This window comes from Oncorhynchus mykiss, chromosome 12, assembly GCF_013265735.2.
Source record: "Oncorhynchus mykiss isolate Arlee chromosome 12, USDA_OmykA_1.1, whole genome shotgun sequence".
NCBI classification, from domain to species: Eukaryota; Metazoa; Chordata; class Actinopteri; order Salmoniformes; family Salmonidae; genus Oncorhynchus; species Oncorhynchus mykiss.
This window is the reverse complement of record NC_048576.1, coordinates 59,525,763-59,540,146: the sequence shown is the minus strand read 5'-3', so window position 1 is coordinate 59,540,146 and position 14,384 is coordinate 59,525,763. Positions and strand designations below refer to the sequence as shown.

Genomic DNA, 14,384 nt, shown 5'->3' with positions numbered 1-14,384 from the left:
GCCTTGGTGACAAAACAGATGTCACTGTGATAGACTGCATCCAATTTGTTGAGTAGAGTGTTGGAGGCTATTTTGTAAATGACATCATCGAGGATCGGTAGGATGGTCAATTTTACTACGGTATGTTTGGCAGCATGAGTGAAGGATGCTTTGTTGCGAAATAGGAAGCTGATTCTAGATGTCATTTTGGATTGGAGATGCTTAATGTGAGTCTGGAAGGAGAGTTTACAGTTTAACCAGACACCTAGGTATTTGTAGTTGTCCACATATTCTAAGTCAGAACCGTCCAGAGTAGTGATGCTGGACGGGCGGGCAGGTGCGGGCAGTGATCGGTTGAAGAGCATGCATTTAGTTTTACTTGCATTTAAGAGCAGTTGGAAGCCATGGAAGGAGAGTTGTATGGCATTGAAGCTCGTCTGGAGGTTAGTTAAGTGTCCAAAGAAGGGCCAGAGTTATACAGAATGGTGTCGTCTTCGTAGAGGTGGACACCTACAGTAATGTTACCCTGTTTGTTTTATGATCCTTTTACATTATTAACCTTAAATAATCTGCAAGATCAGACAATTTTTTGCAAGGTAGCCACACCTGCAGAGCACGTTACCCAACTGCATAAGGTTAGTCTGAACACCAACCACTGAGAAGTGCATAAGAAAGGCGTACATTTCCTACTTCTGAATCGGCCCCTAAGTGACTTTCCTACTCATAATTATGAATTTTCTGAATCATGGCAGCATTAGTATCACGTTTTAGGAAAGACCCAGATGCAGACAGTGTCGAAGTGACAAAAGTTTATTTCTAGAACAGAGGGCAGGCAAAATGACAGGTCAAGGGCAGACAGAGGTCAGTAATCCAGATCAGAATTCAAAAGGTACAGAACGGCATGTAGTCTCAGGGCAGGCAGAGGTCAATAATCTAGTGTGGTGGGACAAGGTACAGGACAGCGGGCAGGCTCCGGGTCTGGGCAGGCAGAATGGTCAAAACCAGAAAACAGGAACTTTAGAAAAGACAGGAGCAAGGGTGAAAACGCTGTTAGGCTTGACGAACAAAACGAACTGGCAACAGAACACAGGTATAAATACACAGGGGATAATGAGGGGAGACACTTGGGGGGTGGAGACAAGCACAAAGACAGGTGAAACAGATCAGGGTGTGACAATTTGGATGGGTTCAGAAACATCTCCGCTCATTTAGAAAGAAAAAGATTCCAGACACCATTTAGTTACTATTAGATCACATCCCATAAAATGAATTGCAAATGCAGCCAATGAATTTGTAGAGTTGCAAACTTGAAGTCATTAGGTCCAAGCGATATGGCACCAAATACTTATGATTTCTTCAAATGGAGGGACTAAATACATAAAAGCACTGTCTAAATGGTCAAATGGATATTCATTAAATCAGCCTCAAATAAACTAATGATGTGTCATATGGATCATTTGATCTTAAATCCAAAAACGAATGGTGATGACGATACATTACTGTATAAGAGTAGGCGAGGGGCTCTTGGTTATTGGAGCCTGCCACGATGGAGAAGGCTGAGTATTGCAAGCAGGACAGAGTTAGGTATGGGGCCACTGTTCCTGATGGTCATTCTACCTTGTTCACACTCTCTTTCAATCTCTGCCTTCCATCTCGTTCTCAAAGCTGGTAGGTGCTATTGTGGTCATAGCAGTCCCAATCCATCAGTTCCTTTCGATGAAACCACAGCTGGATCTCCCTCTGAGCCCCCTCTACTGAATCACTGGCATGGACCACATTTCTGGAAAATAAATACAAACCTACATTCATTAAAGTCCAGTTTTGTATTTTGCATTGAAATTATGCACCCACTCTCAAAACACTTTCAAAAATGATCAATTTCATGTTTATATATTATTTTGTTTTTATCCCTCAATTCTTTAAATATTTGTTTAAAAGGGTATTGTGCAAATTATTGTAAAGTGAAAGATCTTTTCATTTGAGTCTTTATTGAAAAGGTTCACCTGCTGATGTGAATGCTGAAATCCCCCCGGACAGTGCCTGCTTGGGCCTCAGATGGGTTGGTGTCTCCTACCATGATCCGTGATGTCCGGACCACATTATGACCCTCCCACACCTGGACAACAAGAATGGATGTAGTGCTTACCAGGATTAGGGAAATCCAATCTTAAATCAGTCAATTCAGCAAATGAATTGAAAGTGAATCAATCAGATATACACAAGTGGTTAGGTGTTTTGGAATTTAACAGATACAGTGCCTTCAGAAAGTATGCACACCCCTTGACTTTTTCCACGTTTTGTTATGTTACAGCATGAATATAGGAGAAACTGAGGATGGATCAACAACATTGTAGTTGCTCCACAATACTAATAAAAATATTTCAAAACATGCTGTCACGCTCATCATAATGATTGGACCAAGATGCAGCGTGGTGTTTCCATCCTTTATTTTGAAAATGAAAACTTCAAAGAACAAAACGAACAAACGAAACGTGAAGCTAATAATAATGCTCACTGGCAACTATATCTAGACAAGATCCCACAAAGCACAATGGGAAAATGGCTACCAAAATATGATCCCCAATCAGAGACAACGATAAACCGCTGCCTCTGATTGGGAACCATACTAGGCCAACATAGACATATAATTCACCTAGATAACCCACCCTTAAATCACACCCCGACCTAACCAACATAGAGAATAAAAGCTCTCTATAGTCAGGGCGTGACACATGCAACACTGCAACACTCTCCATATTTTCAAGCATAGTGGTGGGTGCATCATGTTATGGGTATGCTTGTATTCGTTAAGGACTGGGGAGTTTCAGGTTTTTCAGACAAAATCCATTATTTGACCCATTTAGAGACTTACTCAGAAAGACTCACAGCTGTAATCGCTACCAAAGGTGCTTCTACAAAGTATTGACTCAGGGGTGTGAATACTTATGGGTCATTCTATGAAAATGGTGGCTTTTTGAACAGCCAACTTAAAAAAAAAAGTTAGATCAAAAACTTAACTTCTTAAGGTATAGGGGGCAGCATTTTCACTTTTCGATAAATAGCATGCCCAATTTCAACTTCCTGCTACTCATGCCAAGAATATAAGATATGCATATTATTAGTAGATTTGGAGGGAAAACACTCTGACGTTTCTAAAACTGTTTGAATCATGTCTGTGAGTATAACAGAACTTATGTAGCAGGCAAAACCCTGAGGACTAACCGTTCAGATTTTTGTTTTTTAGGTCTGTCTGTTCAGTGAGAAACGATATTCCTAAGGCACTTGTTTTCAGTTCCTACCGCTTCCACTGGATGTCACCAGTCTTTGGAATTTGGTTGAGGTTATTCCTTTGTGCAATGAAGAAGTACGGCCATCCTGGAAAAGAGTAAGGCTGTTGAGAGTTGGCCAAGACTTGAAAAGTAGCGTTAGTTTCCTCTCGTCCTCTATTGAAAACAGATAGACCCGTCTTCTATTTGATTGATTATTAACGTTTAAAAATACCTAAAGTTGTATTACAAAAGTATTTAGAAATGTTTTGGCAATGTTTACAGGTAACTTTTGAAATATTTTGTAGTGACTTTGCGCAAATTGGAAGCTGTTTTTTTTTCTGGATCAAACACGCCAAATAAATCGAGATTTTGGTTATATATGGACGGAATTAATCGAACAAAAGGACCATTTGTGATGTTTATGGGACATATTGGAGTGCCAACAAAAGAAGCTCGTCAAAAGTAAGGCATGTTTTATATTTTGTTTCTGCGTTTCGTGTCGCACCTGCAGGGTTGAAATATGCTACTTTCTTTGTTTACTGCTGTGCTATCATCAGATAATAGCTTCTTATGCTTTCACCGAAAAGCCTTTTTGAAATCTGACATGTTGGCTGGATTCACAACGAGTGTAGCTTTAATTGAGTATCTTACATGTGTGATTTAATGAAAGTTTGAATTTTATAGTATTTTATTTGAATCTGGCGCTCTGCATTTTCCCTGGCAATTGGCCAAGTGGGGCATTTGCGTCCCCCTATCCCAGAGAGGTTAACCAGATAATAGTTAAGCGCTTAACATTATAAATCAACAAATGACAGTTTAACATTTTTTATTTTTACTATATACATAAAAAAAAATGCTTGTGCTGCCTTTTTGTCACTGGTGTTACCTATATTTTAGATAACCATTTGGGCTTTCTAGAATGTCATTTCAGTCTTTAATTTGTACATATAATCAAAGACAGTATTGTCATGAACCTTTTCTAAGAAATGGTTTAAATCCTCTAAATCCCTTAAATAAGTCTGGTGTTTTTGTTTAAGGGAGGCTGCTCTGCGGTGTGGGTCAGCATCACTGCGCTGTCTGTAGATTCTTTGCTTTTCAGCAGCACCTAATTTCGCCATATCTATTGTGGTATCCCAGGAGGTCTACCCCGGGGGATGGTAATAGAGGGGAGGGTACGTGAGGCCACGTTGGCTCCCTCTGCTGGGAATACCGGAGCTGGGCACCCCGACACGGACAGCTAAGTGAAGGTAATTAGAGGAAGGTGCCAACCAGCCGTGGAGGCTAAATAAAAGAAGCACGATGGCACACCGCAGAAGAGAAGGGTGAGAGGGCCACCAGTTAAGAAATAGAAGGAAGACAGAGCAAAACCTAAGTTATTTCTTTGATATATTTGTTTTCTGTCTTAGTAAAGTTGTTTTGTGGACTAAAGCCTCTGTGTCAATCTCTGCACGCTCCACCCAATGGTTTACCACACTATCAAAAGGAAAGCCATATTACGTGATTACAATATTGAAACAGTAATAAACTGCAAATAAGTATTTTTTAAATATAATTGTTGAAGGTTTTATAAAATTTTACGTTGAGAAAAAGGTTTGTGGTGTAATTGACTGTCACTGGTGTTACCAGCAAGAACAGTAACACATCTGCAGACACAATGGCATATCTAAGATGGCGGCCACTGTAACTCAAATTACACTTTTTAAATTGTAAATCAATCACTTAATCATGCAATTTTATCAATAATTTTAATCCGACTTACTGTAAACGATATAACACCAGTGACATCTTAAGTCCTCGCATGAAATGAATCATCAAATTGGTGACACATGAAGCACCATGTGCTTTACAAAACAGTCCTCTCTCCAATGAACCTTTGACCCAGGAAGAATTTGGCAAGGATGTTGCATTTTTTCAAAGTGGTGGTTTTTATACATTTTAACACCAGTGACATGAAATTGAGGGACAGCTATTACTTGTAAATTTGTCATATTTATTTTATATTTTAGTTTTTTAAGTAGTCCACTAATTTGCTCTAATACTTTCCTTTGTATTTTTACATTTAAAGAGGGAGAAATAAATATATATATTTATATACATTTTTTCTTTTCACATTGTTTAAAAACTGATATGTCACAAACTGATATGTGACTCTTAAAAAAAAATGAAGAGACCACTGTAAAATGATCAGTTTCTCTGGTTTTACTATTTATGGGTATGTGTTTTGGGGTCAAATTTAAATGTAGTTTTATTCTATAAATTACTGACAACATTTCTCCGAAATTCCAAATAAAAATATTGTAATTGAAAAAAGCATGTATTTGCAGAAAATGACAACTGGTCAAAAAAAAAAAAAATGCAGTGTTGTCAGACTCGAATAATGCAAAAAATAAGTTTATATTCATTTTTAAACAACACAATACTAATGTTTTAACTTAGGAAGGGTTCAGAAATCAATATTTGGTGGAATAACCCTGATTTTCAATCACAGCTTTCATGCATCTTGGCATGCTCTCCACCAGTCTTTCACATTAATTTTGGCTGACTTTATGCCACTACTGACGCAAAAACGCAAGCAGCTCGGCTTTGTTTGACAGCTTATGACCACCCATCTTCCTCTTGATCACATTCCAGAGGTTTTCAATTGGGTTCAGGTCTGGAGATTGTGTTGGCCATGACAGGGTCTTAATCTGGTGGTCCTCCATCCACACCTTGATTGAACTGACTGTGTGGCATGGAACATTGTTCTGCTAGAAAGACCAATCCTCAGAGTTTGGGAACATTGTCAGAGCAGAAGGAAGCGAGTTTTCTTCCAGGACAACCTTGTACGTGGTTTGATTCATGTGTTCTTCACAAAGACAAATCTGCCCGATTCCAGCCTTGCTGAAAGCACCCCCAGATCATCACCGATCCTCCACAAAATTTCACAGTGGGTGCGAGACTTGTGGCTTGTAGGCCTCTCCAGGTCTCCCACCCACTGTGTAATTTTGGATAAATGTTATCTGTAGTTTATAGAATAAAACAAACACATTTTTTTTACTCAACCACATACCTAGAAATAGTCAAACCAGAGAAACTATTAATTTTGCAGTGGTCTCTTCATTTTTTCCAGAGCTGTATTTATATATAGAGATTTTTTTTACCTAAGTGTGGTGCTCAAAACAGGTGGGGCTTTGCCACACCTACCCTGAATGATGGGTCTCCACGGTTTCCGAATCTTGCTCACCTGCTGCCCGATGTGCATATTTTCCTAGATATTGAAAGCATGTACAATTACACACGCTCTCAGTGTGTAGCCTACTCCAGGTAGGCCAGAGTTGAGTGATATGACTGCTTGGATTAACAACGACAGTGTGTTATATAGACTTATTTAGGAAAAATCAAGGACGGAGGGGGGCATGACTTAAAAAATGGCAGAGTAATATTTATTTTAAAATTCATGAGCAGTCAAAATTACTGCTTTAGCGGTTCTAGAGTTAACCAATTGATATTGTGTCATCATGTTTTACACTACACTAACATCATTAATCTGAGGTAAAAAATAGATACCCTTACCCTGCCCGAGGTGTTGGAAGAGGCTGTATTGGGATGAGGATTCATCAACATGTTTGATGTTTGTGGTGCACTCACTGAACACTTTTTTTGTGATAAATTAGTGTATTGTCTTCAAGTTTGATAAGGTAAGCGAATGCATGTATTCTCATAAATGTAGCCCATACATTGTGACGGCCCTGAATTATTTTGAGCCGTCTCAGTGCTTCTCCTTCCAATAGGGTGCTTTCCCTTTAATTCCCAATTAAATAGCCAGCATCAGCTGCGCAAAAGTGGCGTTTGTGATGGAGACGTGACTGAGGATGTGTTCCCGAAGCTTCTCTATTCCGGTTGTTTTGTTGCGGTTAAACGTGTGTTTTGTAGCCTGAGAGAGTTTACCCAGGATCGGATCCACTCTTTGCGTCCGTGGACTACTCCTCTCCATTCTTCGTGGCCTTTCTCCGCTGGAGATCTGTTGGCGGATTGGATTGTCTGACTGACCGACTGACTACCACCTTTTTTGTATACGGTATTTCATTTGTTTTGATATGATGTATACGGTGATGATTTATGTAGTTAGATGTAGTTGAGGAATTAGTAAGAGCTGATACGCTTTAAAGTTCTGTGGTAAAATTGTTATATTGATTGTATGATTTAATACTGGGTTTACGCTACACGGAATGAACGGACAAACATTGCGTGACAAAAGTCACTTGAGTTCACTGAACTCCTTTACCGGGCTGGACTCTTTTTAGGCCCGAGGTACAGGACATTTCTGGAGGAACCAGAACTCATTGTGTTATATTATTATGTGGGTGTAATCCATTGATGTTGCTAATACAACCCACGCAAAAGAATAGTTGTTTTTGAAGTTCTTTTCAATGTTTTAAGGGTTTATGAAAAGTTGATTTCCCTTCTGACGTTTACATAAGTCCTTTGTAATGGTGTAGACTTGACGGACCAGATGGGACTCATTCCCTCCCAAACTAAAAGGAGAAACCAATGTTTTCTCTGGTAGGCACAACCTACCTGGCACCCCTATAAAAAATAACCTCAAGTCAAAACCGTTACATAAAAAATGGCACCCCAGATGGGACCGCTCAACATTGAGAACTAACCAAAGCAAATATTTTGTGTGGAATTAAAACAATGGATTCACCCCAAGATAATGTGCTCATCCATTTCATACCTGTCAATGGGAATACACAGGGCCATTCTGACCATCAAGCTGACAACACAAATCATAATGGGAATGGAGATAATGGAGTTGATTTGGGCCAGAGCCCTGGGAATCTGAATGCTCGGTCTGGACCACAGGCCACAGGAGGTCTAACCAGTTACTCACTTATTGACATGGATCTGTGTGAAAGTACTGAGCCAGCCCTCCATATGACATCCAACCTTCCTCCATTGTCTGGTTTATCTCCAGAGGTTGTAGTTTTACAACTTCAAGGTGACATCCTTGATATTCGTCGGACTCAACAACATCTCCAAACTCTTATCCACGATAAATTAAAATGTCTGAGGGAAGAGCAACAACAGAGTGCCATGGAATTCAGAAACTCACTGAGCACTCTAACCCACACGCTGACAGAGCTCAGTGAGAGTGGAAGACGGGAAATTACTGGTGCCATGGACAGGCAGTTTGACTACCAACGAAACCAACTCACTGCCACTCTCCAATGGCGCCTGCAACATCATCACACTGAGGTCCTCAAGGACGTTAATTCTGTTTTTTCTCCCATGGTTAACACTGTAGACCACTTGCAAACAGAGCTCTCTAATTGTGTTAAAATGTTGGATGACGTGTCTGTGGACATGGCCTCCATTAGGCACAACTCCTTACACAGAGTTTCTCTAGTGTCCACTTCTGTTCAGACCACTGAGGGCCAAGCTGGCACCTCTGAAGAGCCAAGACAAGGCCATGCTACAGCCACCCCTTGCAGGATGCAATCCACCATGCATCCTGGTGTTCATTTTCATTGTCCAATAACGCCCTTCCCCTCTACTTCCTCAATCCCTCCTAGCTCGTTTGTTCATGGTGAATTGAGTAGACGTCATGTGGGGGCGATGCCCATTAAATTGCAATTTCCCACCTTTGGGAAAAAAGATGACAGTCCGGATCCGCTAATGTACCTAGAAAGATGTCGTGACTTTCTTGCCCTCAATCCCCTGGTTGACGAAGAACTCCTTGCCACATTGAGGAATGTGTTGCATGGAACAGCTCGAGACTGGTGGGATGTGGCACGTCTCACCACTACCTCCTGGGCTGACTTTGAGGCCAAGTTTTCCTCTGCATTTCTGTCTGAGGACTACACAGATGAGCTGGCAGACAGAGTCAGGAATCGAGTGCAAAGAGAGAAAGAGGGTATCCGTGACTTTGCATACGGTTACCACTCCCTGTGCAGAAGGTGGAAACCTGGCATTGAGGAGGAAGAGGTCATTAAATTGATTTTGAAGAACATCAACCCACTACTAGCCAGTCAACTCCGAGAAAGAGTCACCACTGTCGATGGACTGGTTCGCTTGGGACAGCAGTTTGAGAAGGACAGAGAATGCCAACAGCAATATGACCAAAGAAAGAAACAGACACCCAAACAGTTACCCAAGACAGACCATCAACAACAGCCAGAGTCTCAAGCCATGACCCCTCTCATGTTCTGTTGGAGATGTAGCCAAAAGGGACATTCTTCAGCTACATGTCCAAGACCGTATCAAGAAAACCCTTCCAGAAACCACAAATCACAACAGGCCAACACACCTAACTCTCTTCGCAGGCATGACCATCCTTCTCTGGGTGCTTTAACCAGAGGTGAAACCCCAAGAGTCACTGCCTACGCCCCCCCATCGACATCTCCTTCCTTTCAGTTCATACCGCACCAACTGGTGTTACCCCTGTCCATAGGCCCATGGACAGGAAGAGCCATCCTGGACACCGGGTCATCCTACACACTGCTCAATGAGAAACTGTGGAAGGAGGTTAAAGGTCCGCAATACAACTTGAAGCCGTGGACAGAAGGTCCACTCTATCTGGCTGATGGTGAGGCTAAACGACCACTTGGATGGAGTGAGGTAGAGTTCCGCCTGTGTAACCGCTCCTATATGATTCCTTCGGTTATCCTACAAACCAAGAACCTTGCTTTTCCTGTCGTGTTGGGAATTGATTTCATGTACTTCAGTGGTGTCCAGATTGATATCGCACACAATTGCTACTGGTTTCCATACAATCCGAGCAAGAAGCATTTCTTCCAATCAGAAGCTACGAAGTTACATGATTGGGGTTCAAATGTGGCAGTCTTCTCTGCCGTTGCTCCGTTACCACTAACCCTTGATAATCCTTCTGACGATCTCCTTTTACAGGCTGTAAGAAGAGCTCAGCTGGAACATCCAGAGGAGTTAAGGCTGTTGGAACAGCTGCAGAATAATGCTGATGTATGTACTTCAAGGCTAGGACGCACCGGGCTCCTGAAGCACAAAATATTCCTTACACAGGAAATGCCGATCAAGCAAAAGCCATATCGTTTGTCCCCAGCGAAGCTAATCATCCAAAAGGGACTCATTAATGATATGTTAACACAAGATATAATAGAACGTTCCTCCTCTCCTTGGGCTGCTCCTGTTGTCCTCATCCCAAAAAGGACTGGTGGTCTTAGATTTTGTGTGGACTATAGGAAGACCAACAATGTTTCCCAGACTGATGCCTATCCTCTTCCTACCATCCACGAGATCCTGGAGTCATTGTCTGGTGCTGTTGTGTTCACTACCCTTGACCTCAATAGTGGTTATTGGCAAGTTGAGATGGACCAGGAAAGCAAGGACAAGACTGCTTTTGTCTGTTAAGATGAATGTTTTATTTAGTAAATTACAAACAAGCAAAAAACATGATTTGTTGATATCGGTCATAGACGGACTAATTGCTTGTTTTCCTTTAAGGTGATGCCTTTTGGATTAAAGAATGCACCTGCCACTTTCCAAAGACTGATGGAGATTGCGTTAGGTGAGCTCAAAGGGAAGATCTGTTTCGTCTACCTGGACGATATAATTATCTACTCCCAGAACAGAGAACAACACTTTCAAGATCTTCAAGCAGTGTTGGACAAGCTAAGAGAAGCTGGTCTGACCGTGAATATGAAGAAGAGCAACTTCTGCCAAACTTCCCTGAAGTTCCTTGGCCATATTGTGTCTTTCGACGGCATTCATGTGGATCCTGAAAAGACCAAGGCGGTACAAGATTTTCCTGTGCCAACCACACTCAAGGCCCTTCAACGGTTCCTTGGGATGGCTGGATGGTACCATCGGTTTGTGTCGAACTTCTCCCAGGTGGCAGAACCCCTCAACGCGTTGAAGCGAAAAGGAGTGAAATTCCTATGGACGGCAGAGTGCCAGACCTCCTTTGAAACCCTGAAACGACACCTCGTCACACCTCCTATTTTAGGTCATCCCAACTTTGATTCCCCTTTTGTTGTTTACACTGATGCAAGTGATGTTGGACTTGGTGCTGTCCTAGTCCAACAGACTGGACTTGGCACTGAAGAAGTGCTAGCGTTCGCCAGTCGGACATTGAATGGAGCAGAACGGAACTACTCCACAACCGAGCAAGAGTGCCTTGCAGTTGTCTGGGCTTTGGAAAAGTGGAGGTACTACCTGGAGGGAAGACACTTCACTGTGGTCACTGACCATTCCTCCCTTGTGTGGGTGTTCAAGACCAACAAACCAAGCACCAGACTCATAAGATGGGCTCTACGGTTGCAAGAGTTCACCTTTGCAGTAGAATACAGGAAAGGAAAATACAACACTGTTCCAGATGCCTTATCCAGGGCTCCTGCTTGTGATAACGGTGGCCCTCATTTTACATGTGCTACTGTCCTGTCAAGCAGTCGAGACTCGCCCAAAACAGACTTTCCCATCTCTGATGAGACCATATGGAAAGCCCAACAGGATGATCCAGAAGTACAGGCTTTGTACCAGACTATCCTGGAAGATGGAGAAAAGATGGTCAATCCTACCACAAAGCTGACCATCATGGAAGACAAAGTCTACCGTGTTGTACAACTACCTCACAGAACCCTCTACCAATTGTACATACCTGAAACTCTACGCCTACAACTGCTTCAACATTTCCATGAAGACCCATTAGCTGGTCATTTGGGCAGGTTCAAAACCTACAAGCGGTTGCAAGCGTTACTGTACTGGCCACATCTGAGCATGGATGTGAAGTCACACATCCGAAACTGTCAGGTTTGTCAAATGTACAAACCAGAAGGTAGAAAGCCTGCTGGCAAGTTGCAGCAAACGGTGGTTACCCGACCTTGGGAAATGCTAGGAGTGGATTTGATGGGTCCATTTCCTAGAAGCTCCAATCAGAATGTGTACATGCTTGTGTTTGTTGATTATTATTCAAAGTGGGTGGAACTCTTTTCCCTGCGTCAGGCCACAGCAAGGACCGTCTCTAACATCCTTACGAAAGAGATCCTGACTCGCTGGGGAGTGCCTGATTACATCCTGTCTGATCGAGGTTCCCAATTTGTCTCTGATCTCTTTGAGGAGACCTGCCAAAGATGGAACCTGAGACAGAAGTTGACCACGGCCTATCACCCACAGACCAATCTCACTGAGAGAGTAAATCGAACCTTGAAGACAATGATTGCTTCCTATGTAGGGACCCAGCACAAACACTGGGACAAGCACCTTCACGAGTTTCGATTTGCCCTGAATTCTGCTGTGCAAGAGTCCACTGGAGTCACACCTGCAGAGCTGAACCTAAGTCGTCCCCTCCGAGGACCCTTGGATATGGTGCTACAGCCCCAGCAGATTACTCCAGACGCTGCTTGCTATGACCAGGTAGTCCATCTCCATGACTTGAGAGCTCTTGTCTCAAAGAACATGACCCAGGCTCGACTCAAGCAGAAGAGAAATTATGATAAGAACAGACGAGACATGCAGTTTCAGCTTCGTGATCGGGTGTGGCTTCGCTCTCATCCTTACTCGAAAGCTGAACAATTCTTCTCTGCCAAGCTCGCTCCTAAATGGCAAGGACCATATAGGATTGTGGAGCAGATGGGCCCTTTGAACTACCGAGTGGTGAAAGAGGACACAGGTGAAGATATGCGCGTTGTCCATGTCTCATGCCTTAAGGCCTGTTACCCCTCGGCTGAGGAATTGGAGGCGATTGAGCGCCGCAAGATCTTGGATATCTTTGAAGAGGAAAGTGAGGAGACTTTTCTCGGATTCCCAGACCCAGAAGTCTCACACCTTAAGGCCTGTGACCCCTCAGCTGAGGAGCGTGAGCTCCAAAAAGTCATGAAAATGTTTGTAGAGGAAAGTGATGAGACCTTTCTCGGTTTCCCCGAACAAGATGTGCCTTCCAGGGCAATGGTTTAAAAAAAGTTTAAAGTGTGCCTGAAGATGAGTTTTATGTTGTTGGCAACTGGTCTAAAGTTACTGTCTTATTTGAATATGCTGGGATAGGTCATGATTTGTATATGTAACGAGGTTGCTCCAAGTACTATGCACTAGTATAAAACGATTGTATTACGAAATAATATGTAGTGCACATTGCAAAATAAATGTTATAAACAAGTAGAAAAAATGCCTATCCAAATTTTTCTAGGGCATCCCAAAAATAAATTCTACCTACACCCCTGGTTTACGGATATATTCAATCTCCCCCTACCCCAGTCTACTGCCCCCACTTGCTTGTTCCTGTACCCAAGAGAGCAAAGATAACTGAACTAAATGACTATCGCCCCGTAGCACTCCTGTCTTCATGAAGTGCTTTACTAGTAAAGGATCATATCACCTACACCCTAGACCAACTGCAATTTGCATACCGCCCCAATAGATCCACGGATGATGCAATCGCCATCGCACTGCAAACTGCACTATCTCATCTGGACAAGAGGAATACCTATGTAAGAATGCTGTTCATTGACTACAGCTAAGCCTTCAACACCATAGTACCCTCCAAGCTCATCATTAAGCTCAGGGTCCTGGATCAAAACCCCGCCCTGTGCAACTGGGTCCTGGACTTCCTGACGGGCCTCCCCCAGGTGGTGAAGATAGGCAACAACACCTACACTACACTGATCATCAACACAGGGGTCCCACAAGGGTGCGTGCTCAGGCCCCTCCTGTACTCCCTGTTCACACGCACGCCTCCAATTCAACCATCAAGTTAGCAGACAACACAACAGTGGTAGGTCTGAGTACCAACATCGACGAGACAGCCTACAGGGAGGAGGTGAGGGTACTGGTGGACTGGTGCCAGGAAAATAACCACTCCTTCAATGTCAACAATATCAAGGAGCTGATCGTGGACTTCAGGAGACAGCAGAGGGACTACGCCCCCATCCACATCGACGGGGCAGCAGAAAAGCTTGAAGTTCCTCGGCATACACATCCCTGACAATCTGAAATGGTCCACCCACACAGACAGTGTTGTGAAGAAGGTGCAACAGCGCCTCTTCAACCTCAGGAGGCTAAAGAAATTTGGCTTGGCACCTAAGACCTGCACAAACTTTTACAGGTGCACCATTGAGAGCATCCTGTCAGGCTGTATCACTGCCTGGTACGACAACTGCACCGTCTGCAACCGCAGGGCTATCCAAA

General features: G+C 42.9%; 1 protein-coding gene across 5 annotated transcripts in view; it reads right to left on the bottom strand.

Annotated features, from left to right (window-relative positions):
- Positions 1-773: 773 nt before the first annotated feature.
- nme4 (NME/NM23 nucleoside diphosphate kinase 4) overlaps positions 774-14,384 on the bottom strand; it is a 30,806-nt gene continuing 17,195 nt past the window's right edge. For 2 of the 5 annotated variants that reach the window (XM_021622421.2, NM_001160497.1), the window contains 3 exon segments: positions 1,983-2,095; positions 1,597-1,759; positions 774-994 (listed from right to left, as the gene is read on the bottom strand). In XM_021622421.2, the coding sequence (XP_021478096.1) occupies positions 1,639-1,759; positions 1,983-2,095 (234 nt within the window). In that variant the 3' untranslated portion in view covers positions 774-994; positions 1,597-1,638. 5 annotated transcript variants of the gene reach the window in all.